Source organism: Acinonyx jubatus, chromosome E2 (assembly GCF_027475565.1).
Source record: "Acinonyx jubatus isolate Ajub_Pintada_27869175 chromosome E2, VMU_Ajub_asm_v1.0, whole genome shotgun sequence".
Taxonomy (NCBI): Eukaryota; Metazoa; Chordata; class Mammalia; order Carnivora; family Felidae; genus Acinonyx; species Acinonyx jubatus.
Window position 1 is genome coordinate 46118935 of NC_069396.1, and position 24081 is coordinate 46143015.

At 52.5% G+C, this 24081-nt stretch overlaps 1 protein-coding gene across 4 annotated transcripts; it reads right to left on the bottom strand.

Annotated features, from left to right (window-relative positions):
• Positions 1-315: 315 nt before the first annotated feature.
• HNRNPL (heterogeneous nuclear ribonucleoprotein L) lies at positions 316-14667 on the bottom strand. 4 transcript variants are annotated; one of them, XM_053211208.1, is made up of 13 exons: positions 12060-12348; positions 9959-10077; positions 9110-9347; positions 8898-8985; positions 7978-8072; positions 7822-7894; positions 4336-4407; positions 3944-4224; positions 2751-2872; positions 2245-2446; positions 1484-1541; positions 1286-1381; positions 316-715 (listed from the first exon to the last, which is right to left on the bottom strand). In XM_053211208.1, exons 1-13 carry the CDS (start codon positions 12321-12323, stop codon positions 657-659), a joined length of 1767 nt encoding a protein of 588 aa, XP_053067183.1. In that variant the 5' UTR covers positions 12324-12348; the 3' UTR covers positions 316-656. The 4 variants fall into 4 exon arrangements, with proteins under 4 accessions (XP_053067183.1, XP_053067185.1, XP_053067181.1 ...); XM_053211210.1 differs by lacking the exon at positions 12060-12348 and adding an exon at positions 14531-14667 and having other exon boundaries at positions 3944-4407; XM_053211206.1 differs by having other exon boundaries at positions 3944-4407; positions 12060-12351.
• Between the last annotated feature and the right edge of the window lie 9414 nt (positions 14668-24081).

Consider the following 24081-nt stretch of genomic DNA (forward strand, 5'->3'; position numbering starts at 1 on the left):
CCTTCATCTGAGGTCTTCATTTCCAACCTTATAAAAACACGTGGTGACTCGGCAGGATTAAGGCTTGTAGTTTGCTCTCTCAACGTTTTAAATTTCAGCAACATTTACTTTTAAAGTGACTCTCCCAACTAGATTGGGATGGGCAGGGCCCATGAAGACCACCTCCGGCCCTCCCAGAGTTTCCTCAACAGACCCGCCTCCTCCCAGCAGGCTCCTGGGGCTGTGGGCCTGGACCCCCAAGCTTCTCTCTGGGGCAGCAGAGGACCAGGTGGGAGGGATGCAGACACACCCTCGAATGCCAGTAACCACGCAGTGTATTTTCCAAACAATTTTATTGAAATGTGCCAAGAGTACACGGGCAGCACAAATGTATGAACAGGAAAAAAAAAAAAAAATCACATGTACAATAATTTTTTAAAAAGTGAAGGTTAATCTTGGGAGATATCAGTTCCCCTTCCCCTCCCCCTCCAGACTTCCAGCGTTTCCATTATGGTTAAGCCTACTAACCTAGCATTTAAAAAAAGGAATACAGGAACTTTTGCAAAAAAAAACAAAACAAAAACAAAAAACCCAAAAAAACAAAAAAACCCAAAACAAACAGCATAAAGGAAAGAGAAATGTTTTCCTGCTCAGATGGGGCTCTTCCTAGGCACCTATTAGGAGGCGTGCTGAGCAGTGGAGAAACACAACTTCAGGGTGTAAGGGTACGGACCATCTGCGAGACAGAAAAAAGAAAGATTCGCCTGGGCCCCTCTCCAGAGGCTCTAACCACCCAGCACCCTCCCTTTCTGTCCATTTCTGCAGACTGACTGCAGGGAATCTACCTGGTCACTGCCCAATGTCAGACTTAAAAAACAAGCCCAATACTGAAGGCGCTTTCCTCTCTCCTTCCTTCGATTCCATGGAGAATCCTAGTCCCAGCCCCTTAGCGGACTCCTTTTACCTGCTGGCCAGAATAGCCCCTTTCCTGGGTACTGAGCCAGCCTCCGTGACAGACACTACTGGGTGTTTACTGGCAGCTTCTGACGCACAGAACGCCAGTCCCAAGAGGACAAGTCTGAGTAAGTCTCAGGCTGGCAGAGTGGGTGGCAGCCAACAGCCGGCCTGGTCCTCCCATGGGGACCGTCGGTCTAATCTCCTGGCGACCAGGTCCCCCTGCCCGTGTCACGAATGGTGAAGAGATCTCTGGGGGCCCTACCTTGGTGGCACGAAGGTCGGCTCTGGCCCGAAGCCAGCCTACCATCGGGCCACGAAGGGAACGGCTGCAGGACACACAGATACTCACTTGGGTTTTTCATCTGGTAATGATTCAGGAAGCCCAAAGTCTCCAGGGCGTCGCTCTTGGATTCCCACTCCAGCAGCCCCGAGGAGCTGCGCTCACCTGGTCACAATGCAGAGGTTTTAGGCCGACCTGAGCAGGAGGCAGGGGGCCGCCCATGCGCAACCAAGGGGTGGGGAACAAAGGCAAGGGCCGTTTACTCACTTTTGCCTGAGAATACTTTCACAGAAGATGGCCGTTTCACTCCCAGCTCATCGCAGATCTGCAAGAGATAGAAAACACGTTCAGAAACAGGAGTACCGCGTCGCAGGATTCAAGCAGCCCCGGACAGGGAGCACTTACAATTTTCCTGGAGCATTTCTAAGCTTTGATCACACAACATACTCTAAGGTGGCCCCACGACCCAAAACATGTTTAGACACACTCCTCTTACTATGTTTTTACTAAAGTTAACTATCATCATCACAGTAGTAACTATTACTGTTACGTTGCCAACGGAGAACCTGCTTTTTAAAATTCCCGTCTCCAGCCACTTGTGTTGCTGAACTGAACAGCAACGTCTGAGGCCACGACAAGGTCTGAAGTCCATCTGTGCCATTCAGCCCTCCGCCCCTCACTGCCCCGGTTTCCTCAAACTAGGCCTTCACAGGCACCTCCCCTCTGATGTTATCTAGCCCCGGAAGGGCCTGACAACGTGGATGTTTGAGACTGGACTCTGACCACCGCTCTGTATCACCAGGGGAGGAGAAATCCTTTCCAGCAAAGAAGCCACCCATCCTAGCTTGTGAGAAATGCAAACTAAGTCTGGTGTCAGTCTCAGCCCCTCTATCCTGGTCCCTGCCGCAACCCTGGGACCCAACCCAGGGCCTGGCAGAGAGCAGGGGCGCCACAGAGATTTGCTGGAAGGCTAGAACAAACAGCCTATTCAGATGGCTGTGGTGAAGGACCAACTCCACAGCACCCACCTCGAAGAAGTTCTCCTCGGTCACCTCCAGAGGGGCATTGAAGAAGTGTAGCACGTTGCTCGGGTGCTGGATGCGGTTCTTGGCTGCCTGCTCTGGAGTAGAGAACCGATTGTTCCTGGACTCGCTGAAGTCTTTGTAACTGCAGGACCCGTCTTCCAGCCCGTATGACTGCCCGGGCATGATGGCTGGTTGCTTGGAGACACTGTACCAGGGAAGGGGAGCTCTTTGTCAGACCCCAGGCCCTCCACTGGGGCCTCGTTCCAGTCTGCAGACGCCGTGCGCCCCAGGGGGCATCGCTCCACAGCAGAGGTGAGGCCCACACACTTTTTCCCACTGCTTCAGCTGAACCCTGGGGAGTGTTCCCACCACACCCCACTCCTGCCCGGACATGCAGCCAGCCTCGCTGTGCTCCTCTGCCAGGCCCTTTCCAGAGCAGCCACTTCCCACGTCCCTTCTTTCGAAGTTCCTCGCCGACATTCCCACGCCTGAAGAGACGAAGTACCTACCAGACGTTCAGCTTCTGCCCGAACATGAAGTTGTTATTGAGGTGAGTGATGGCTCGGTCCACAGCATAGCCGTCAGCCATTTCCACCATGGCGGCCCCCGGCTTGCTTTTCATGAATTTCACCTGGAGGACGGCACCCGGGATCAGCGCCATCGCCCGACCTCCAGGGACCCTGCGCCACCCGTTCGGAGCGAGTTCGAACCAAGAACGCCTGGCTCTGGAGCGAGGCTTCCACCTCCTCACTCGTGAGTGATGTTTCGAGAGAACGGAGAAGCAGGTCTGACCCACAGCGAGTGCTCAGCTCAACCGTGTTTCTCTAACCTCAGGCTGTGACCCCGGGAACGTGCACCACTTAACAAGCACAACAAAAGCCAGGGGGCATGGCAAGAAAATAAAGCATCCGGCTCTCTTGGCTCCTGTCTGTCCCCTTCTCTGCCCCTCCCCGTCCCCTGCTCAGGTGTGCGCTTGCTCTCTCAAAAATACATTAAAAACAAAAAAGTCTCTCTGTGGGTGATAGCATTAAAGACAGTAAAAACTGGTAACAGAGGCACTAAAGCCCAGTTCTCTGGCTCGGAGTCCCACTCCCACATAAAAGCCTGTGAACCTGGGCAAGTTATCACCCTCCGTGCCTTCATTCCACTGTTTGTCTAATTAAGGATTCTAGTGCAATGCAAGTTACTACACACCAAGCACTTTTAATAGTGCCAGACACACAAGGAAACGCTCAACCTGCACTTGGCCGCTAAGGCTAGGCCAGGGGCCGCAGGCTCAGACGCCTCCAGGACTCAGAAGGGTCTGACAGAGAGGAAAGAGGCCACCTGGTCAGAGGTGAACGGCCACCTGTCACACAGGCAAGGCAGGAAGGCCCGGTGTTGCCAGATCATCTTAAGTTTTCTGGAGAAAATCCTCACTCAACGATCTTTAGCCATATGAAGTTGTATAAACCACATCCTTGTAGTATTAAGTATCAGCGCTTTCGTCTTAAAACGTTCTGGTCAACACCCCCAATGAACGAAATAACCAAACACCCACACGGTGAGCGCCAAACAAAATGCCTGCAGCTGGTCCCCTGCTTAAGTGAGTTCCCGCTCTTTACCAGCTCGCCCCTAGCCAGGCTCCCTCTCCCACGGGAAGAGCATGAGGCTCGGGCCTGCCAGGTCTACGAGGAAAGCGACGCACCGCACAGGAGCTCACCTTCTCCACGTTGCCATACAAGCAGAAGACATTGAAGACCCGATCACAGTTCATCTTAGATTGATCCAAGCCATAGACCATGAGCACAGGGCTGTCGGCGTGGGGGCCATACTCGGGTGGTGGGGGAGGGGGTGGGGGGTGCCCATACTGGGGGCCGTAGCGACTTGGGCCCCGGCGGTGACCCCCCACTGGTGGGCCCATCCTTCTCCCTTCGTAGTGAGGTGGGGGGGGCCCGTAGCCCTCATCATGGTAATGGCTGTGGTACCCACCGTGGGGCCCTCCTGGGGGGTGGGAAGGAAAGAGAGGGAGGACGGGTGAGAATTTGCGCGGCGGGCGGCGGGCAGGGGCACATGAGCCACGGGAGTCCACGGAGGGGAACCCCCTGCCCTCACCATATTCTGCGGGGTGATCTCCCAGGAGAGGGGGCTGTCTCTGGCGTTTGTTAGGGTTGCTGCCAGGGTCACCTGTGGACAGAGAAGACAGTCAGAGCCTAACTTGGAAAAAAGGGGTCTTCCCTCCTGACTAGGGGCTAACCTCAAAGTCCTTTGGTTCCTGCAAGCCTTAGGCAAACCCTCCCTTCCTCACCCGAGCTGCTGGGGCCTCCTTCCTGTGGCCTGACCCCGGGTGGGCATGAAGCCCAAGCCTCAAGGCTGGAGCCCAGACTTCCCTTCCTTGGCCCATACGGAGCGGCTGGTTTCCTTTCTCTGAGAAGGATGAGGCCTGCCTGTGGGCTCTCTCCCCTGCCCGGGCCCAAATGGGAGGCCCAGCTCTGGGGCCCTCTGGGAAGCCTGCGGATGCTACGGAAGCTGTCACGTCACGGAGGCCGACAACACATTTCTAAAGTAACTCCCAGTGAAGGGAGAGGAGCGAAGAGCAGGCGGACAACCAAGGGAGGGCAGGACACACAGAAGATCAAATCTGGCCCCGGAAGTCCCAAGGTTCTAGGGGCTCTAGGCCCACCCAGCTCTCTGGGCCCCTTCTTCCTCAACTCTGGTCCTCCCCCCACCCGAATCCCTCCTCCCCCCACCCGAATCCCTCCCCGTCACATCAGACCCAAGGAGAGGGACCGTAGGAAAGGACGAGCAGGGCAACATCAGAACCAGTTCAGTTGAGCAGTCGTATACAAGGCATCGACATTCTCAGACCCGGACGATGGCGCAGATCCACCCCAGACCCCAGGTGCGATTCATAGTCGCTACATGAATTTAACGCTTCAGCGCCAAACACTGTGCTAAGTGCTTTACAGACATCACCGCTTCTGAAATTCCTCACAACAACCCTATGAGGTAGGTACTATTTCAGCCCCGTTTTACAGATAAGGAACCTGAGCACTTAACTTTCAACTGAGCAGTTAAGAGACGTGTTGGCCCAAGGTCACAAAGCAAGTTAGCGGCTGAGCCGGGATTTGAACCCAGGTCTGGCAGACTCCAAACCCCACGGCTCGAGACCAACTGCCCTTTCCTGCCACCCAGCCTGGGTTTTTGTTTTCAACAATCAGTCATTACAAAGATGGAAAAGGGCTACTTACAGCAGAAGTACAGAGTACAATGTCCATTTGTCACAAAAAACAAATCTGTATTTTCTCTTACCATTGGACGCTTCAACAGTGAGTTAGCACAGTTCTGAAAGATGGCGTCCCATCAAACATACACTGCGACCCTGCATCACATGGTTTTACAGTCATAAATACAAGTTACGGTACACATCCGCTACAATTTTTTTTTTAAGAATTGTTTTTTAAAAGTCAATGCTTTGATTAAATCAAAAATGGCTCACAGATGTTCTGTCCTCAGAAGATACCAGAAAAGTGGAAAATAAAGGTGTATGAAGTGGGTAGTGTCCCTCCGTGTTGTCACCTCCTCACATTGTGTGCTGCAGTGCGGTGGTGCGGTGCTTCTGGCTGTGTAGCGCTCCGTGTGCGTGTCTCCTGGTTGTGAAGTGTGCCAGTGGCCCCACTATGCCCGCGCTTTTGGCCTTGGGAGCGCGCGCGGTTACCCGCCAGCAGGTAACTGTGTACCTCTGAGCTGTTTGGCTGTCTGGTTTTAGATCTGGTTTTTTTTTTTTTTTTTTTGATTTTTTTTTTTGTTGTTGTTGTGGTTTAAGTTTTTTTTTTTTTTGGTTTCTGATCTCCGGTTGGTGCAGATTATGTTGGCAGCCGATGACTGCGGAAAAAATAAAAATATCAAAACAGAAAAGAAAAAAAAAGGCCCTCCCCAAACCAAAGGACTTAAAAACAAAAGCAAAAACCAAAAACCAACCCATATGGCGAGGAATGGAGAGAGGATCCTATTGTCTTGGAGGCCCATGGAATCTACTTCAGTCTATGAAACGTTCTCCGAAAAGAGCGCCGCTGGCTGGCTGGGAGAGCTCTGTTCTCTGTGTTTCCTACTTCTGTGTACATTCTCGGGTTCAAGTTTGCTTGGATTTTGGCTGTTTAATGTTTAATAAAAAAGCAGTGTCTGCTGCCATGTTGCGTCTCTTTCTCTCTTTGTCTCTGTCTGCCTCTGTCTCTGTGCTTGTAGCTGTTCCTTGGAGCACGGTGTGGTGTTCTTGATGTAGTGAGCTCAAGTCTGCGGCTGTTTCTGGGGACGTGGTGGAGGCTGCATGTTCTGTTCTCTCCAGGAAGAGCTAGTGGTTTCTACCCTGTGTGTTGGTGAGCAATGTGCAGAGGCAGAGCCGCTGAAGTACGGTCCCCGAGGGGTGGCGAAGCACCGCCTCACTCCAGGTCACCTCATCAGCTCTTGTGTTTGACCCCCAGCCTCGGGGCGGCCAAAGCTGAGAGGCATCGAAACCAATGCACAGCCGGCCCCTGCCACTAGCCCCTGCCGGTCTGCACATCTTCTATTTGTGTTCCTTGGAGAAGAAATGGTTGGTTGCCATGTTTCTGTTAGCGGTCATGTAATGCCATTGCCCGCTCTGGTACATTCACTCGGTCACCAATTTGCCTCTGATCTCTGGAGGGGCGGCCATGCCCACAGCGCCCATTGTGAGGGTCCTGGGGAAGAGTCTAGCCCACCCTGCCCACTGCTTCCCAGCTGCAAGGGCGAGCAAGACGGGCCTGCCTGGGACGGGGGCCTCTGGCCTCCCAGAGCCTGTGAGAGGTCAGCGACCAGCCTCCTCCCTCAGCCCGCGGCCTAGTCCGACGTAGCAGACCAAGACAGAGATGGACGGTCCCGCTGAGGGGGTGCGGCTGGTGTTCAAAGGCAATCCTCCACCTCTCCCTCCTATCCAAGGCAGACCATTCTTGACAGATTCTAGGAAGGGGGTTGTCCATTTGGGCCCCCCGCAGAGATGCTGAGTCCCCTCTACAAGTGAGGTGAGGCGTGTCCGCCCTGCTCCAATCCGGGGTGTCTCACCTCCACAAGGTCAACTTGCTCAAAGGCTCTGCTCCGAGGGCCCGGGAGCCCTCACCGCCTCCCCCGGCTGCTCCCCGCCCCTCCCCCCACCAGCAGACCCTCTCAGTAGTGGAGAGCAAGAGGACCATTCCTGGCCCGGTGAGAATGGAGTCAGTGACCCTAAGCAGGGTCCTAGAAGGGAAGCAGCAGAATCCACCTGGGAGCCGCTATGGTTTACAAGCCATCGCCATGCCCTGTGCTCAGTGAGGGCCTGCTCCCCACCCCGTCCGAGCCTCTGCCTTGGCTCTACACCCTCCCCCACATCAAAGGGCCCCCAGCAGCAACTAGAACCTACAGAGAGGCCCCTTCATTCACCATCTCCCACTGGGGTGTCTTTTCCAAAAACTGACCGCCCCCCCAGGCCCTCCCATGTCCACAGGGAGCCCAATGGCATTACATAACCCTGAGCCCGGGTCTATGAAGTGCGCTAGTCAAGTGAAGGCAAGGCGGGTGTGTTTAGAACAAAGTGGCCGTCAGGATTACCTTGTCCACTGAGATTGGGGTTTGTGTAGTCCCAAGTATCCTGATCGTTCTTGAACACATTCAAGCGTGTAGGCTGCAGAACGAGACACAGCTTGAAATTAGCCAGGCCCCAGCTCCTCTGGAAGTTGACTAGGGGCAGTCGTTTCCCAGACCTACCTTTGCATATTCGATCTTCAGAGTGCAACAGCCCGAATAAATGTCAGCCCCATTGAGCGAGGCTTTGGCCCGCTGGGCACTCTGCACAGAATCAAATGTGAGTACAGTTAAGGAAAACCGTGGGATGGGTGCTCTCTGGGAAGGGCTTTAAGTCGTCCCAGAAAGGGAGGACAAGAGAGCACCCGAAGACCATACTGCAGATGCGCTCTGGGATCAGTTCACTGCCCAGTCACCAGCCGCCTGCATGGAGGTGAGCTGGAGGGCTGCGTGGGTGGGCAGCCACTGCCCAGAGTTCCTGTCATCTGCACTCCCGGCCCAGAGTGGCAGCCGGCCCCCCCTGCCACCACCCCAGGCTTAGCCACTTTCTTCTTTAGCCCCGTCCTCTCCTACTCGTGCCACGTGCTTTGACCAAAGCTGGACAACCTCTGAAACATCAACCAGAGGATGCTCCTGCCTCGGAGCTCTGTCAGCAGCTTCCCACTGCACCCTGACCCATGTTTTAGAGCACTACGCAGGACGCCCTACTGACTTCTTCCAGCGCCTGCAGTGAACCCTCACCCCGTCAGGCGGCAGGCCTTTTGCTTCCTCCTAAGGCTAAGCTCCCGCCCACCTGAGGACCCTGGCAGAAACCAGTACCTGTCTTGAACACCAGCTCCTACCTCCTCACAGAAATAGATCCACCTTGTCAGGTCTCCTGGTCACTGCCAGCACCCCATTTCTACCCCTACCGCACTTCTGACCCTGAGCTTTCCACACTGTATTGCAGACTGTTTATTAACGACCTCTCCCATCAGACTGGGGACTCCATGAAGGCATCTGGCAGGCACTCAGGAAGTTCCACACTGGTTGAAAGGACAGAACGCTGCGGAGCCTTGTAAGAGCCCCCCACCTCAAAGAACACCCCTCCCCCAACAAAGGATATTCCACCATGGCCTGGACGCCATTCTTCCGGAAAATAACAATTCTCTGGACAGGGCCACAAGGATTGCAGATAGTATAAAGAACATCCTGTAAAAAGCACACGGGCAAGATGAAAGGGCACTGGCAGGTCAATCTGGCTCAGATGAGGGGACAGGAAGGGAAGAAGGAAGATCTCACAGAAGCATCTAAAACAAGGCTCGCTGGCACGCACCGTGGTAATTGAATAGATCGGGTTCAGGATGGTAAAGAGAAGCACGCTGTTGACGCTCCGGGAGTCGTCCGAGTCCCCGGGGCGGGAGATCTTCTGGCTGGTAGAGTAATTGACGAAAGCTGGGTGGCCAGCAATGTAGATTTGGTTGTCGGCTGCGTAGTTCACAGCGTTGCAGGCCCCCAGCACATCTTCAAACTCCACCAACGCTTGTCTCTTTTTAGGCATTACTACCACATAGCTGGCAGAGAGAACACAGGTTTCAGTCCTCCCAGAACACAGGCAAGAGGAAGATGTTCCACTTTCCGTGAACTGACTCCTGTCTCTTGACCCCTCTACACCTTCGTCATGGTTTCCTGACCTCCACACCCTGCACCTAAGTGGCACAACAGGCAAAAGAGATGGTACCACCTCCTCTGAGAAGCCTTCCTTCCTGAACCCTCCTCCGCTGACTGAGTCACATGCCTTCTACGGGCTCCTGGACTTTCCCATCACAGTGCTGACCACTCTGGGTAGGCAGCTGTCTGGGAGGGGCCCAAGACGATCTCATCTGCTACTCTATTTCCAGCACCTACAGCGTGACAAATACACTTAGTAACTACTCGCTGAATGCGAGACTGCTGCCTAGAAACTACAGGCAGGAGAAAAAAAAAGGCAACAACAAAAACATGGAACTTACTAAAACCTGATCCCAAGTATGACAGCCAAAACCAAGAGTGGAGGAGTCCCAGGACATAGCCAAAGGACCCTGGGCCAAACCGGCCACCTCACTTCCAACCAGAAATTAAGAATGCATAGGACACTAAGGAGGTGACTTCTTTATGTCCAACCCCGGGGTTCTGACAGGAGTACCTGATGGGTCCAAATTCCTGCAAGGCCTCCACAAGGTCAGCTTCCACCACTCCGTCGATCAGGCCCCTGATGTGGACAACTGGGGAGGCAGGGGTTTTGTGTGGGTCATCGTAGTTCTCCTGAGAAAGGAAAACGACATCACTTCATTTCCTGCTGTACAAGATGGTGGCCCACTGCCCTCTGTGCTGTTGGGGACCTCATCAGATGAGACACTTAAGTGTCACACAGGGCAGACAACAAAGGACGGCCATACAAACCAATCAGCCTAAAAGGGTTTGGGGCCAGCTAAGCACAGGCCCTGAGTGGGTGCCTACTATCCCTATGGTTCCTGCTGCAGCTTCTGAGGAAGGCAGAATGGAGAACAAAGCATGTCCCACACCTTACATTCCTCCTAGAACTTTTCTCTTTCCACCCATCAAGGAAACCCTGAGAAAGGCTGGGATGGAGAGGGGACAGCAGTTTGCAAGAAGGGCTCAAACAGCACCCTGCTGCAATCCGAATCAGAACACTCCCGCTGCATCCAACAGTCTCTTTGCCCTTTCCCCCCGCAGTGAAACAAGTTGCCAACATCAGTCAGCCAAGTATTACTGTTCCCCACACTCATCCCCACGTCCAGTCATGGTAAAACAGCCCGTGACCCAGAAGCTACGAAAGCCAGGGCAGTCTTGACTGCTTCTAGTCTTTAATAACGCACCAAAATTTGTGTTGGAAAATACTGCCTAGGCCAGCCTGAAGAAAAAGACAAAAAAGGTCCTTCAGAAAGAAAAGAAACTCCAACCCACAGCAGCTAAAAACCAAGATCATTCCCTTGCAAGAAGCATCTTTCCACACACACACACACACACACACACACACACAGAGCAGTCTTCCGAAATCAGGAGAAAAGTAACTTTCTAGTGTCTGCTGGGCTCTGGGCCCAACCTCCTGTCTGAGAGCCACCAAGCAGAAGCCAGTGGAACAGGGGCAGAATTGGATCCTATTTCAGGAATGAACCACACAAACCACAGGAGGCACACCCGCCTGAAGATGGTTACCAGCTCAGCGGTTTGCAGCTCCATTGCCCATAAATTCTAATCCTGTCCCCTCCCCCCCTCACTAGCTACAAGATCTAAACAAGTTTACTTTCATCTTTACAAGTCCAGAATTGTTAATACCACCCTGTAGCTCACACAGAAAGAACTCTTAAAGATCTGGTTAGGGTATTTTTTTAATAGTGTGCAACAGGGCCTGGCACAGATTAAACCACTAGTAAATCACAGCTACCGATCACCACGAAACCCTGGAAAACCCTGCAAATGGCTGAACGGGAGAGGACTTCATGAGGAGGAAATGGGCTCCGGGCCAGGAGGAACAAATGGTGGTCCTTTCCGACTAGGAGACCAAAAACGTTCACTCTCACCCTCAAGGAACATTTTGGTTCAGCAAACCAACTGCATCCAGTTAACTCCCGGAAATTGTAAGCAAACTTGTGGCCGTTCCAAAGTTAGTTCAATTCCCAAACGGCTAAAAAGACCTTCCACAAGCCTTCCTTCCGGTGTTCACTGCCCACAAAAATGGGGACACATTCCGTTCTGCGGGAACAGCCTCAAATAAGATCATCTTCCCTATTGAGACAAACTATGACACTATATGGATTAAACAGAGCTCGGGCAGAATTCCCCACCCAAGCGCGGAAAAGGCCACCGCCCACCCATTCCCCGCTCACGCGGTGCCACCCCCGCCCCCACAACCGCCCACGAGGCCCGAGGACAAGAAGTGCGCTTGCGCATGAGGGCCGTGAATTAAACGATAAAGGGAAAAAAACGGCCCGGCCGCGTGCCTGGCCCCCGCACCCCAGCCCGCGGCGCCTGCGCACTGCGCCGCCCGCAGCGCGAGCTACTTCCTCCGCCTCCCACACCCCCGCTCAGAGTAGCGCGCACGCGCAAGCGTCTGTCCTCGCGCAAACCCCGCCGTTTGCCCAACGCCTGCCCCTCCCCCACCCCGTCACAGCGCGAGGGCCTGGGCGCGTGCGCAGAGGCCCCCCCACCAAATGAATACCCTCAAGGTGGAAATTTTTCCCTCCCTTCTCGGCCGTCCCTGGCGCCTAAGACCCTAGCCTCACCCCGCCGCCGCCGCCCGCCGCCCCGGCTCCTCCACCGCCGCCGCCACCGCCTCCGTGCTGGTCGCCAGCGTTGTCCGTCTTGAGCCGCTTAGGGGCTCGGCCTCCCTCACTGCCGCCGCCGTAGTAGCGGCCACCGCCGCCTCCGCCGCCCGCCGCCGCCATCTTCACCATCGCTCCCGACCGCCTCCGCTGCTCGTCCGGCTGCTGCCTCTGCTCCAACCGCCGACGCCGCTTCTCCGCCCGGGGCAGCAGCCTCCGCGACATGGCGGCGCAGAACCCGCCTCCCCCCGCCTCTCATTGGGGGAGGGACACGCCTGTCACCCGCCGCCCCCACCCGATAGGGGGAGCCACTGGTCCCGCCAAGGGGGGAGGGGAAGCCTCCGCACGCCTTGCGCACCTATTGGATACAGCCCACGCCGTTCTGCAGGACGGCCCGCCCTCGTTTGTCTGGAACACTCCTTATAGGCGAGTGTTTTCTGCCAGTCATTTCGCCAATCCCACCGCCTTAAAATAAACTCCAATCTGATAGGTCGGGTTTCTGGCACGGCCTGGCCTCTTTTGGAGCACCTGATAGGAACGGCGCTCCCCACTCGCCTGAACAGCGCCGCCTTCTTTCCACTTTCATTGGCTTCCTCACTAATCCCTCAAGCCGAAACTTCTTAGTCTTCCAGTCACAGCGACTACCTTCCCGCGCCACTCGGCGAGGAGAAAAGGAAACCCCTCCCTTTTGCCACTCTCCAGTGGCTACTGCAGATGCCCGTCTTCTTCGTCTCTACTCGATTAGTCAATGAAGAGTGGAAAGGGTCCCCTCACTAGACAGTAGGACCACCGGTGGGTTTTGATTGGGTGAAAAAGCGAAGCCCTCCCCAGGCCGCGAGGCGCTCTTTGGCGCAGTCAAGGAAAGGATCGGAGGCGAGAGCGCAGGCGCGAACAGGCTTTCAGGCGTCTCTGGAGGCGGGGCGACCCTCTAAACGGGTGAAGGCCTGCAGTACCCCAAGTATTTATTAACATGCTGTGGGTTGCGCCTAGAAGGCTAGACCTAGACAGAGGGGCAGCTGCCAGTGCAGCTCTGTCCCCACCACTATACCTTATTCCTCTCCACCTCGGGCCTTTACAATGCCGGAGGAATTTCAATAACCCAAACTTAACCCTTTCGGTATAAAACCGTTTGCTAGTGCTGATTGTCTTAGGACCCTGTCACGTTCCCTGGGGTCATTTCACTGCTCCACCTCTAAATTCAGCCACAATAGTGCCTTTCAGTTTGCACACAGGGAAGGACCTTCCACGCACCATTTGACCTTTGCCCGTGCAGGTTCTTCCATCTGGAACACTTTGCCCACTGCCCCTCCTGCCGGAGGAGTAGTCCGTGCAGCAGTCTCCGCTCTGAAAAGCGTTCCTAGCCCATGCCAGTCCTGACTCCAGGCCTGCCCTGTGATAACTCCTGACCACTCCGGCCAGTGGTTTCCACCCGATAGCCCTGACCTCTGTGGCTTGCCACAGTCCGGGGACTCTACTGCGTGGAAGTCCCGCGTGGGTAAGGGAGAGACAAGTCCCGCACGCGGCACAGCGCATTCGCGCTCTGCAAAGGGGAGTCCTGGTGTTCTACTCGTCCGGCGGGGGCGGGTCTTCCTTCCGTGGAGACGGGGTAGGGACACCACGAAGATAATGCCCTTTCTCAGAGTCTCTAGGGTCCAACGACGCCCAACAGCCAGAACTTAGGGGCAGGGCCGGAGGCTGAGCCAGGATCCCGCCTAAGGGCTCTAATGTTATGGGGCTGACTGCTGGAGGTGGGAGACGCTGCGCTTGCAGAGGATCGAGTCGTGGGAAGTACGGGCGACCACCCCAAAGATGCTTCGGAACATTCCCAGTGGGTGAAAGAGGGTTCCCGAAACAGGAGTCCTCATGGAAACTAAGTTCGAAATGGGGTCAGTGGCACTAAGCGAGTGAGACAGGACTGGTGAGGGTCTGCGGGTTTGGGAAGATAAGAAAGTTGCGAGCGGGCCGATGAGGATCTAAATCAGTTCCCAGTCACACTGGGAAGACCCGAAAAGGCAAACCGAACGCACCGAGGGGCGGCGCAGCTCCTTCAACACGTGATCCGCGCGAGGGAAGCGAGGCGGGGCGGGTCCCACTGAAGGGCGGGGTCGCGAGGTCCCGACGTCAGAGGAATGCGGTGGGGGGAGGGGGGAGAGGGGCCCCTCCCCTCCCCGCCCCCGCGCCCGGCCCGTACGCCCCTCGCGCCGTCGCGCGCGGCCGGGACGCGGCGGAACCGTTCTCGGCGCCACACGTTCCGGGTCGCTCGCCAGCGGGCCCGCGCCCACGGCGGGCGACCCGGCGGCCGCGTTATCTGCACCGCCTCGCTCCCGGCCTCCGCCCCTCCCCCACCCCTTGCGCTCCGGCGGCCCCCGGCGGGCGGCGCCTCCCACCCATCCCCCTGCACCCCTCCCCGACCCCTCGCCCCCAGCCCCTACCAGCTCGGCGGCGAGCCTGGCCGGCCGTCCGGGATCGAAAAGAGAGCAGACACTGGGAAGTTTTGGGGGAGGGAGGGGCGGGCCTTAAAGGGACCACGACCTCTTTTCAGCCTGGAAAAAAAATACGGGGTGGGGGTGGGGGGAGAGATCGAGAGTTGCTCCGCGGTTGAATGGAGGGAATAACGCCAGAAAGGAACGGAAAGCCTTATGAGCCCTCACACGTTACACGTTAGGGATCCGGGTCCCTTTTCCCCAAACCCCTCAACACCCCCCCCCCCACACACACTTTCCATCTCGGAAAGTCACGCCGTTGTTTGGCAGTGAGGCCTCATTCCTCCTGGTCAGCCAAGTGTTGTGTTAGTTGAGGTTAATGTTGGGGCGCACACTGTACAGATGAAGAAATGAGCTCAGGGGACGCAAGCGACTAATCCAGGACCCCCCCCCCCCCCCCGCTTGTAAGTGGCCATAGCGGGCTCTGCCTGCCGCTGAAGACGAGTAACCACCACCGCACTGCAGTACCTGTTGTGGTTATGGGGGCTGCAATAGGCAGTGGAGTTTAAGGGCGAAGGCTTTGGGGCGCCAGCTCCAAATATGGAGGCTGCTCTTACAACTCTTGTGGCCTTCGGAAAGTGGTTTAGCCTTTTGGGGCCTCTTTCCTGATCCAATGGTAATAGCGCCTGCCTTCTAGGGTGGTCTTGAGGGAGGGTGAGAATGTCTGGAAGCAGAGGGGCCTCAGGCCTACCCCCATTTCACAGATGAGGCAAACTGAGGCCCAGAGAAGGGAAAGACCAGTTGACATACACAAGGACACCTAGTCGCTCCCTTCCTTAACACCCACAAGAAGTAATCTGACCGTTGTAGGCCCATCCGTGCCTAACCCTTTTCCACCTGTTCTTGATGGGGCACAAACAGTGGCTTTCCTTCTGTTCATCAAATGCTCAGAGCTCATTTCTGGCTTTGCACAGGCTCCTCTCTCTGCCTAGAATATTCTCCCCGATCTTTGCTCCTCATCAGACAGCCCGTAGCTCAAATGTCACTTCCTCACCATCCAGCATAGTTAGCAGCCATACGTTGCTAAAACCATGGCTCCCCATTTATCTCTCCCTCTTTGTTCTTTTTTTTTTTTTTAATGTTTATTTTTTTATTTTGGGGAGACAGAGTGTGAGCTGGGGAAAGGCAGAGAGAGAGAGGGAGACACAGAATCCGAGGCAGGCTTGAGGCTCCAGGCTCCAAGCTCCAAAGCTGTCAGCACTGAGCTAGTTGCGGGGCTTGAACTCAGAAACTGTGAGATCGTGACCTGAGCCGAAGGCGATGCTTAACCCACTGAGCCGCCCAAGCACCCCTTTCCCTGTTTGTTCTTATTGCCACGTGAAGACGTCTAGTTATTTAATTTCTGTTCCTTCACTAAATCTGGGCTCTATGGGGGCTAGAAGTGGGTATGTTTTAATCATTCTAAGAATCTACCCTAGGGTCATTCATTCATTCATCCCAGGGGTGTTTATTGAGCCAACACTATTGGGGGGGCACCTGGGATAAAATGCTCTACAAGGTACGGAAAACTCCCTCTGTCCTGGGGTTACGTTCTTTTTTTTTTTTTTTTTAATCCAAGTTAGTTAATGTATAGTGTAATAATGGTTTCAGAAGTAGAATCTAATGATTCATCACTTATATATAACACCCAGTGCTCATCACAAGTGCCCCCTTAATGCCCATCACCCATCAGCCCATCCCCCACCCAGCTCCCCTCCAGCAACCTTCAGTTTGTTATTTGTACTTGAGTCTCTCATGGGTTTGCCTCCCTCTCTGTTTTTCTCTTATTTTTCCTTCCCTTCCCCTATGTTCATCTGTCTTGTTTCTTAAATTCCACACATGAGTGAAATCGTATATTTGTCTTTCTCCGACTGACTTATTTCGCTTAGCATAATACATTCTAGTTGCAGCCATGTTGTTGCAAATGGTAAGCTTCCATTCTTTTTGATCACTGAGTAACATTCCATTGTGTGTGTGTAACATCTTCTTTTTTTAATTTTTTTTATTTTTTTAATGTTTATTTATTTTTGAGACAGAGAGAGACAGAGCATGGGCGGGGGAGGGGCAGAGAGAGAGGGAGACACAGAATCCGAGGCAGGCTCCAGGCTCCGGGCCATCAGCACAGAGCCCGACGCGGGGCTCAAACTCGTCAACCGCAAGATCATGACCTGAGCCAAAGGCGGATGCTCAACCGACTGAGCCACCCAGGTGCCCCGTGTAACATTTTCTTTATCCGTTCATCGGTTGATGGAAATTTGGGCTCTTTCCATAATTTGGCTATAGTTGACTATATAGTTTGGCTTTGTTGATTACATTCTTTTTAAAATTTTATTTGTTTTTAAGTTGATTTATTTTGAGAGAGAGAATGCGCCTGTGAGCAAGGAAGGGGCAGAGAGAGAGAGGGAGAGAGAGAATCCCAAGCAGGCTCTGCACTGTCAGCGTGGAGCTTGCCGTGATGCTCAAACCCACAAACCATGAGATCATGACCTGAGCCGAAATCCAGAGTCGGATACTCAACCCACTGAGCCACCCAGGCACCCCTCTTTTTTTTTTTTTCTTTTTAACATTTGTCATTTACTTTGAGAGACAGCACATGGGGGAAGGGGACGGATAAACAGAGGAGAGAGGGAGAATCTCAAGCAGGCGCTGACGTGGAGCCCAACATGGGGCTCTGTCTCCCCAAGATCATGACCTGAGCCAAAACCAAGAGTCAGAGGCTCAACTGACTGAGCTACCCAGGCGCCCCTCCTGGGGGTTATATTCTAGTGAAATACTTAAGTAAGACATTATATCATATGATGATAACTATTATTCAGAAATTAAAACGGAAGGAGGATGAGGAGTGTATGAGGGCAGTTTGCTCGAAAGGGTATTAAGAGAAAGCCTCACCAAGAAGGCAACATTCTGGCAAAGGCCTGAAGCAGGGAATTAGCATTCCGAGCAGAGGGAACAGTGCAAAGGCCCTGAGGTGAAAATGTGCCTGGTGTGTTTCAGGAATCAGCTTTGTGGCGTAGAATGGGGGTGGGGGGGGGACATGATAAGCGATGTTGCCAGAGAGGTGAGAGAAGGGGACAGTCCTAGAGAGGACTGAGGGGCCCCATGGGCTTGGGGAGGACTTTGACTTTTAATCTCAGGTGGGGCTACTTGAGGCTTCCCAGCAGGGGAGGACCCTGACCTGGCTCAGGCCTTCACAAGAGCCCTGTGGCTGCATGGTGTGGGCGTGGGAAACACACCGCAGGAGGTGCGACAGGAGCCAGGAAGACAGGGAGGGGGCTGGTTTGGTGGAACAGTCTGGAGAAGAAGGTGGATGGGATCTGGGTGGGGCCGTGGAGGGGCTGAAGTGGGCCAGTTGTGGATCTGGTTTGAAAAGAGCCCACAGGGGCGCCTGGGTGGCTCAGTTGGTTAAGCAGCCGACTTCGGCTCAGGTCATGATCTCGTGGTCCGTGAGTTCGAGCCCCGCGTCGGGCTCCGTGCTGACAGCTCAGAGCCTGGAGCCTGTTTCAGATTCTGTGTCTCCCTCTCTCTGACCCTCCCCTGTTCATGCTCTGTCTCTCCCTGTCTTAAAAATAAATAAAACGTTAAAAAAATTTTTTTTAAAAAGAAAATAGAGCCCACAGAACAGGCTGAGGGGTCACATCTCCCCGTGATTCAAAATCATCCCCACTGCAGAGCTCACAGTGACGGCCAAGGGCCCCAGCTCCTTTTGGTGCTCTCTCCACCGTGAGATACCGCTTTTGGAAAGAGAATCTTTCTCTCCCTTTGACGCAGACCTGTCCCATGGCCTCCCAGGACCAGTCGTCCACATCAGTGATAGTTGGGGACACGCGTACCTGCTCTCAAACACCTGCGGCTGGCGGTGGGGCTGGGGGGGGGGGGTTCCCCTGGCCTGTAACCTTTTTTCTCAGCCGCCAAAATGTCTTTTTTTTTTTTTTAGCTTTTATACAAGTCTATTTGTAAAACATCACATACAACTAAAGCTAATTTGGTTTTTAAAATCAAAGTTCATTTAGTGATAATATACATTTGATAATAAAATTGTAATAAAATACTGACATTTGATAGTTTACACAAAGTATCATTCCTGTAAATATCACATCGCATGTAAAATTTCATTAGGGGGCACCTGAGTGGCTCAGTCAGTTAAGCGTCTGACTTGATTTCCACTCGAGCCATGATCTCATGGGTTGTGAGTTCGAGCCCTACGTCGGGCTCTGTGCTAGCGGCTTGGAGCCTGCTTAGGATTCTCTGCCTCTCTCTCTCTCTCTCTCTCTCTCTCTCTCTCTCTCTCTCTGTTTCTCTCAAAAATAAATAAACATTTAAAAAAATAAAGTTTAATTAGAAAGTTCATAGTTCACAAAAGTACACGTATTTTGTCGATAGCTCACAAGAACATTATCATAAATTTACTCAAGATACAGAACAAAATTCACAGGCTGGGCAGTACTACAAAATTTTATGCTGAGTCCACTAATATTTTTGTTAGTAAGGTATACCTGAAATAATTGAGATTACCAATGAATTGACACTTTATTGTATAACCAAAGTCCATACTGGTTTTACATCTAGTAATCAATTATTTCACCAATAATTTAAATGAGAAATCAAATCAAGCCCAAAACACCATTGACACACACCTGGGGTGCCTGGGTGGTTCGGTCAGGTAGGCGTCCGACTTCTGCTCAGGTCATGATCTCGTGGTTCGCGGGTTCGGGCCCGGGTCGGCTCTGTGCTGACAGCTCAGAGCCTGGAGCCCGCTTCGGATTCTGTGTCTTCCTGTCTCTCTGCCCCTCCCTCGCTTGTGCTCTGTCTCTCTCTACCTCTCAAAAATAAATAAATGTTGTTTAAAAAATTTTTAAAAAGATAGTGGGTATGTAAGTGGAAGAAGTTGGGTGACTTCAGCAAAAAGTACACTTTATTGCATAATATTGTGTAGTTGATAGTTTAGTGGTAACATGTTTGTTTAGTGGTGTCCTGAGCAAAATACATTAAGTATTCTGAGTTGAGGGATCGTCACCTAATCAAAACTCCTTCATATGTTAAAATTTCCTTTTTAAAAAATTTTTTAAGGTTTATTTATTTCTGAGAGAGAGAGAGAGACAGAGTGCCAGCAGGGGAGGGGCAGAGAGAGAGAGAGGGAGACACGGAACCCGAAGCAGGCTCCAGGATCTGAGCCATCAGCACAGAGCCCGACGTGGGGCTCGAACTCACCAACTGCGAGATGGTGACCTGAGCCGAAGTCGGATGCTTAACCTTTTTATGAAGGTCATTTACTATTCATATATATAAGAGTTGCTTCATTGTTTTCTGGTTTTGCTCCTAGAAGTTTTATGAGACACTATATGGAACCAAAGCCTTGCTTAAAAATTGTAACGAAACACCCAGATAGTGAGCACTCAGCTTAACAAATAAAACATTAGCGGCATCTTGGGGTGCTCTCCATGTCCCTGTTCGACCACATCCACCATCTCTGCACTCAGACATAATTGCTATCCTGAATTTTGTCTCTATAGTGTTCTCGCTTTTGTTTATGGTTTTATGTACTCCAGAACAGTCTATGGTTTGTTTTCCCAGCTTGGAGCCCTAATAAAAATGAAATCATATTGTTTGTATTATGTTTTTGAGACTCATCTCTGATGGTCTTTGTTTGTTTGTTTTAGAGAAAGAGAGAGAGAGAGCGTGAGTTGGGGAGAGGGGAAGAGGGAGAGAGAGAGAATTTTAAGCAGGTTCCACGATCAGTGCAGAGCCTGGTTCGGGGCTCAATCCCACAACCCCGGGATCATGACCTGAGCCGAAATCAGGAGTTGGACGCTGAACCAACTGAGCCACCCAGGCACCCCCCAAATACCTCTTAGTTAATTCAGTGCTATGTAACGTTCCGTCGTATGATGTACCACAATTTATCAATTCTACTGATAGTGGGCGTTTGGGTGGTTCCTCGATATTTGGTTCTAAGGAAGAAATGCTTGGTCTCTCCTAGATACTTCAAGATAAAGGCAGAGTGGGATTTGGGACAGAGGTCGGCCATGACCAAAGTTGAGAAGGACTGTTGCTGTTGGCAGCCAGTGCTGCTCCCCTAGAAGCAATTTCAACCCATCATGAGGTAGGGGTACTGTGATGGCCCAGGAAGGGCCTTCTTTTTGGTTCTGACCTGTCACTGTGTTGATTTCTCACAAGCTCGACCCACTTTGAAGTCATAATCTAGCCACTAGGAGGACATTCAGGATGGATCCCCCTTTCTTGCGTTGGTTGTCTCTTCCGCTTTAACATAAATAGTAAAAGAACCGAAAACAAGGATTGATGTGACACATTTTCCTAGAACTTGGCTCCCTCCAAGACCTAAGTCTTTTCTGATTTTGGCTGACTGAGCTTCTTGACCCACCTCCTTGGTAAAAATCAGTGATCTTTTTTTAATAAATTTTTTTTTAACGTTTATTTATTTTTGAGACAGGGAGAGACAGAGCGTGAATGGGGGAGGGTCAGAGAGAGAGGGAGACACAGAATCTGAAACGGGCTCCAGGCTCTGAGCCGTCAGCCCAGAGCCCGACGCGGGGCTCGAACTCACGGACCGCGAGATCATGACCTGAGCCGAAGTCGGCCGCCTAACCGACTGAGCCACCCAGGCACCCCTAAAAATCAGTGATGTTAAGGGCTGTTAGCGCTGTTAAAACTACACAGGGATACACTTAGAAAATGTAGAGAGACGGTGTCAACGTTGAGACCTTTCTGACGGACGAGGTGCCCAGAAGTAGCATTTTCGCCCAAGCCGTGATTTTTTCAGATGTCTTAAAGCTAGCCTTCCACCCCTACTCCCACCTCCGTATTTGCTATTGTAAGCATGATAGTCTTCCTTGATGGTGGGGCCATTTGTTTGGTAAATGAAGTATGGTGGGCGAGGAGTACTGTGAAGAAACAATCAAACGAACAAGAAAACGCTGCTTTAACCTTCTAGTAGTGTCTTCTGCACCTGGGTAAGAGTTTCCAGGGCATATGGGGGGGGGGGTGTCGCAGGCTCACATGTTCATCTCCCGTCAACATTATTGGAGAATGTCAAATTGTTTTCCAAACTGCGATATCTATTCCCACTGGCAGTAAAGGAGAGGGTCTCATTCTTTCTGACGTCTGGGTAGTTTTCCTTGGGTCTAACGAGTAGCCACTGAATTTGTTCCCAGGCTTCTGGCGACCACCAGCGGTGCTGTAATGACCAGCCTGGGGCAAACGTTACTTTCCACAGAGGCGAGTGTCTCTCAGGTATATGCCTAGAAGTGCTGTCTCAGAGAGAATGTACATTGTATTGTATTAATGACTCTTCATTATTACATTATTTCCTTCTTTCTTTGGGTTTCTTCTGCTGTTCTCTCTCAACACTTCTTCTGTTGGGAAAACGCGTTAATTCAAAGGTTTTCTTCCTTTCCAGTACGAGCATTTGAGGATGATGAGAGAGCGAGGGGCGGGCTGAGGACAGTGGGAAAGCTAGCGCACCCCTGTCCCCCCAGGTGGGAGGTGTGTGCTATTCCTCAGGCACTCTTGGCTGTCCCAGGACAAAGGCAAGGAAAGAAAACAAATGACTAACTGATAGAGATCACCGTCTTACAGGACATCAGTTTACAAACGTCTTGGTAAATTACAAGAAGAAGGCAATCTTATCAATAGCTTAATCTCCAGAAACCTATAGACTCAGTTTCCTCAAGCCCCAGCATCACCCCTCCATAGTGATGTGGGGAATGAAGGCAAGGAGGAAATGGCAGGTAAAATTAAATTTCCTCATTACCCGTAGCCCATTGACAAATACTGGAGGCAAATACAGACTAGAACGTTTCTCCAGGGACCCTGTACCGTCCTGTCCTAAAGTTAATGCCTTAGTAGAGGGAAACAACCTTAGCTGGACAATAGCGAGGCTGCAGGTATCTTAGGAGTCCTCTTTAGCAGAGCAAATCCTTCTGGAAGCCTCCCTTTGCCTTTACCTCCCCCAACTCCTTAGTATATAAGCAGTCACTCTTCATAACCCCAGCGCAGCTCGTTCTGCCCATGGGTCCTGTTCCCGTGCTTTAATAAAACCACGTTTTTGCACCAAAGATGCGTTTAAGAATTATTTCTTGGTCATTGGCTCCGGACCCCCCCCCCCCACCATCACCCCAAAACCTCATCAAGGCTGTGACTTTCCCTCTCCATGCTGACGTAGCTGCCTTCTCCAGTTAAAAAAAAATTTTTTTTTAACGTTAATTTTGGGAGACAGAGACAGAGCATGAGTGGGGAGGGGGCAGAGAGAGGGGGAGACACAGAATCCGAAGCAGGCTCCAGGCTCCGAGCTGTCAGCACGGAGCCCGACGCGGGGCTTGAACCCACGAACTGCGAGATCATGACCCGAGCTGAAGTCGGACGCTCAACCGACTGAGCCACCCAGGCACCCCTACGTTTACTTTATCTTGTTGAAAGTGAGTCTGTTGGGTGTGTGTGAGCGCGCGCGTGCGTGTTCACATGCCATTGGAATGGCTGGGGGAAGACACGTTCCAGGCAGAGGGGAACCACAAACACAGAAGCCCTGAAGTGAGAACTGAAGTGTCACCCGGTAGAACAGTGGTGGCGTGTGTGAGAGGAGACGAGTTCGGAGAGGTGATGGGGACAGGTGTGTGGCCTCCAGCGGGACATGGTGGGGATGCGGACGCTGGCCTGGAAAAAAGAACCACGAGAGTGACAAGGGGCTGGCCTGTTGATGTTGACCCTGACGTGGCTGGTGCCTTGAGTTCCCATTGGTGGCCGCTTGGTCAGAGGACACGGCGCATAGGTGGCTGGAGGCAGTGGTCTGTCCTGCCTGCAGCGGTGCACATCCAGCCCCTGTGCGGTTTCCCCAGGCGACCCGATCCCAGGTGATCAGGCCGCGTTCCTCGGCGCAACTGTGTCATTTTGGATTCTCTGGTGCTTTGGGCAGGACTCAGAGGCTGTGCTGGGGCTCTTCTGTACCCAGGTCCTTTCCAGTGGATAGCTGCAGCATTAGGTATCCTTCCTGCTGACGAAGACCGAAAGTGTAGACCCAACTCTTTCCAAGAGCCAGGTGAGAATTTCCAGAAATTACAAACTTCAGATTCACCTTAACGTTGTAAGCGAAAGTGTTGTGATCAAGAATGAAAAACAAAACCAGATCAGATTTAAAAAAAAAAAAAAGCGTTTTTATTGAGATACAGCCACTCTTTTAGAGAATACAACTTCGTGGTTTTTATTCACGAGGTTGGGCAAAGATCACCACTGTCTAATTCCAGAACTTTTTTGATCACTCCCCAGAGAAACTCCACATCCTTTAGCAATCACCTGCCTTCAACCCATAGCAACCACGAACCTACTTTCTGTCTCTATGGATTTGCCGTATAAATGGAATCATAAAACATGTGACCTGTTGCGCTCAAGGCTCGCCCATGTTATGGGATGTCCATCCTCCCTTTTGGTGGCCAAATAATATTCCGCTGTAGGGACGTACCACATTTGTATTCATCAGTTGAATGCAAATTCTCCATGACTTCGGCTCCCAG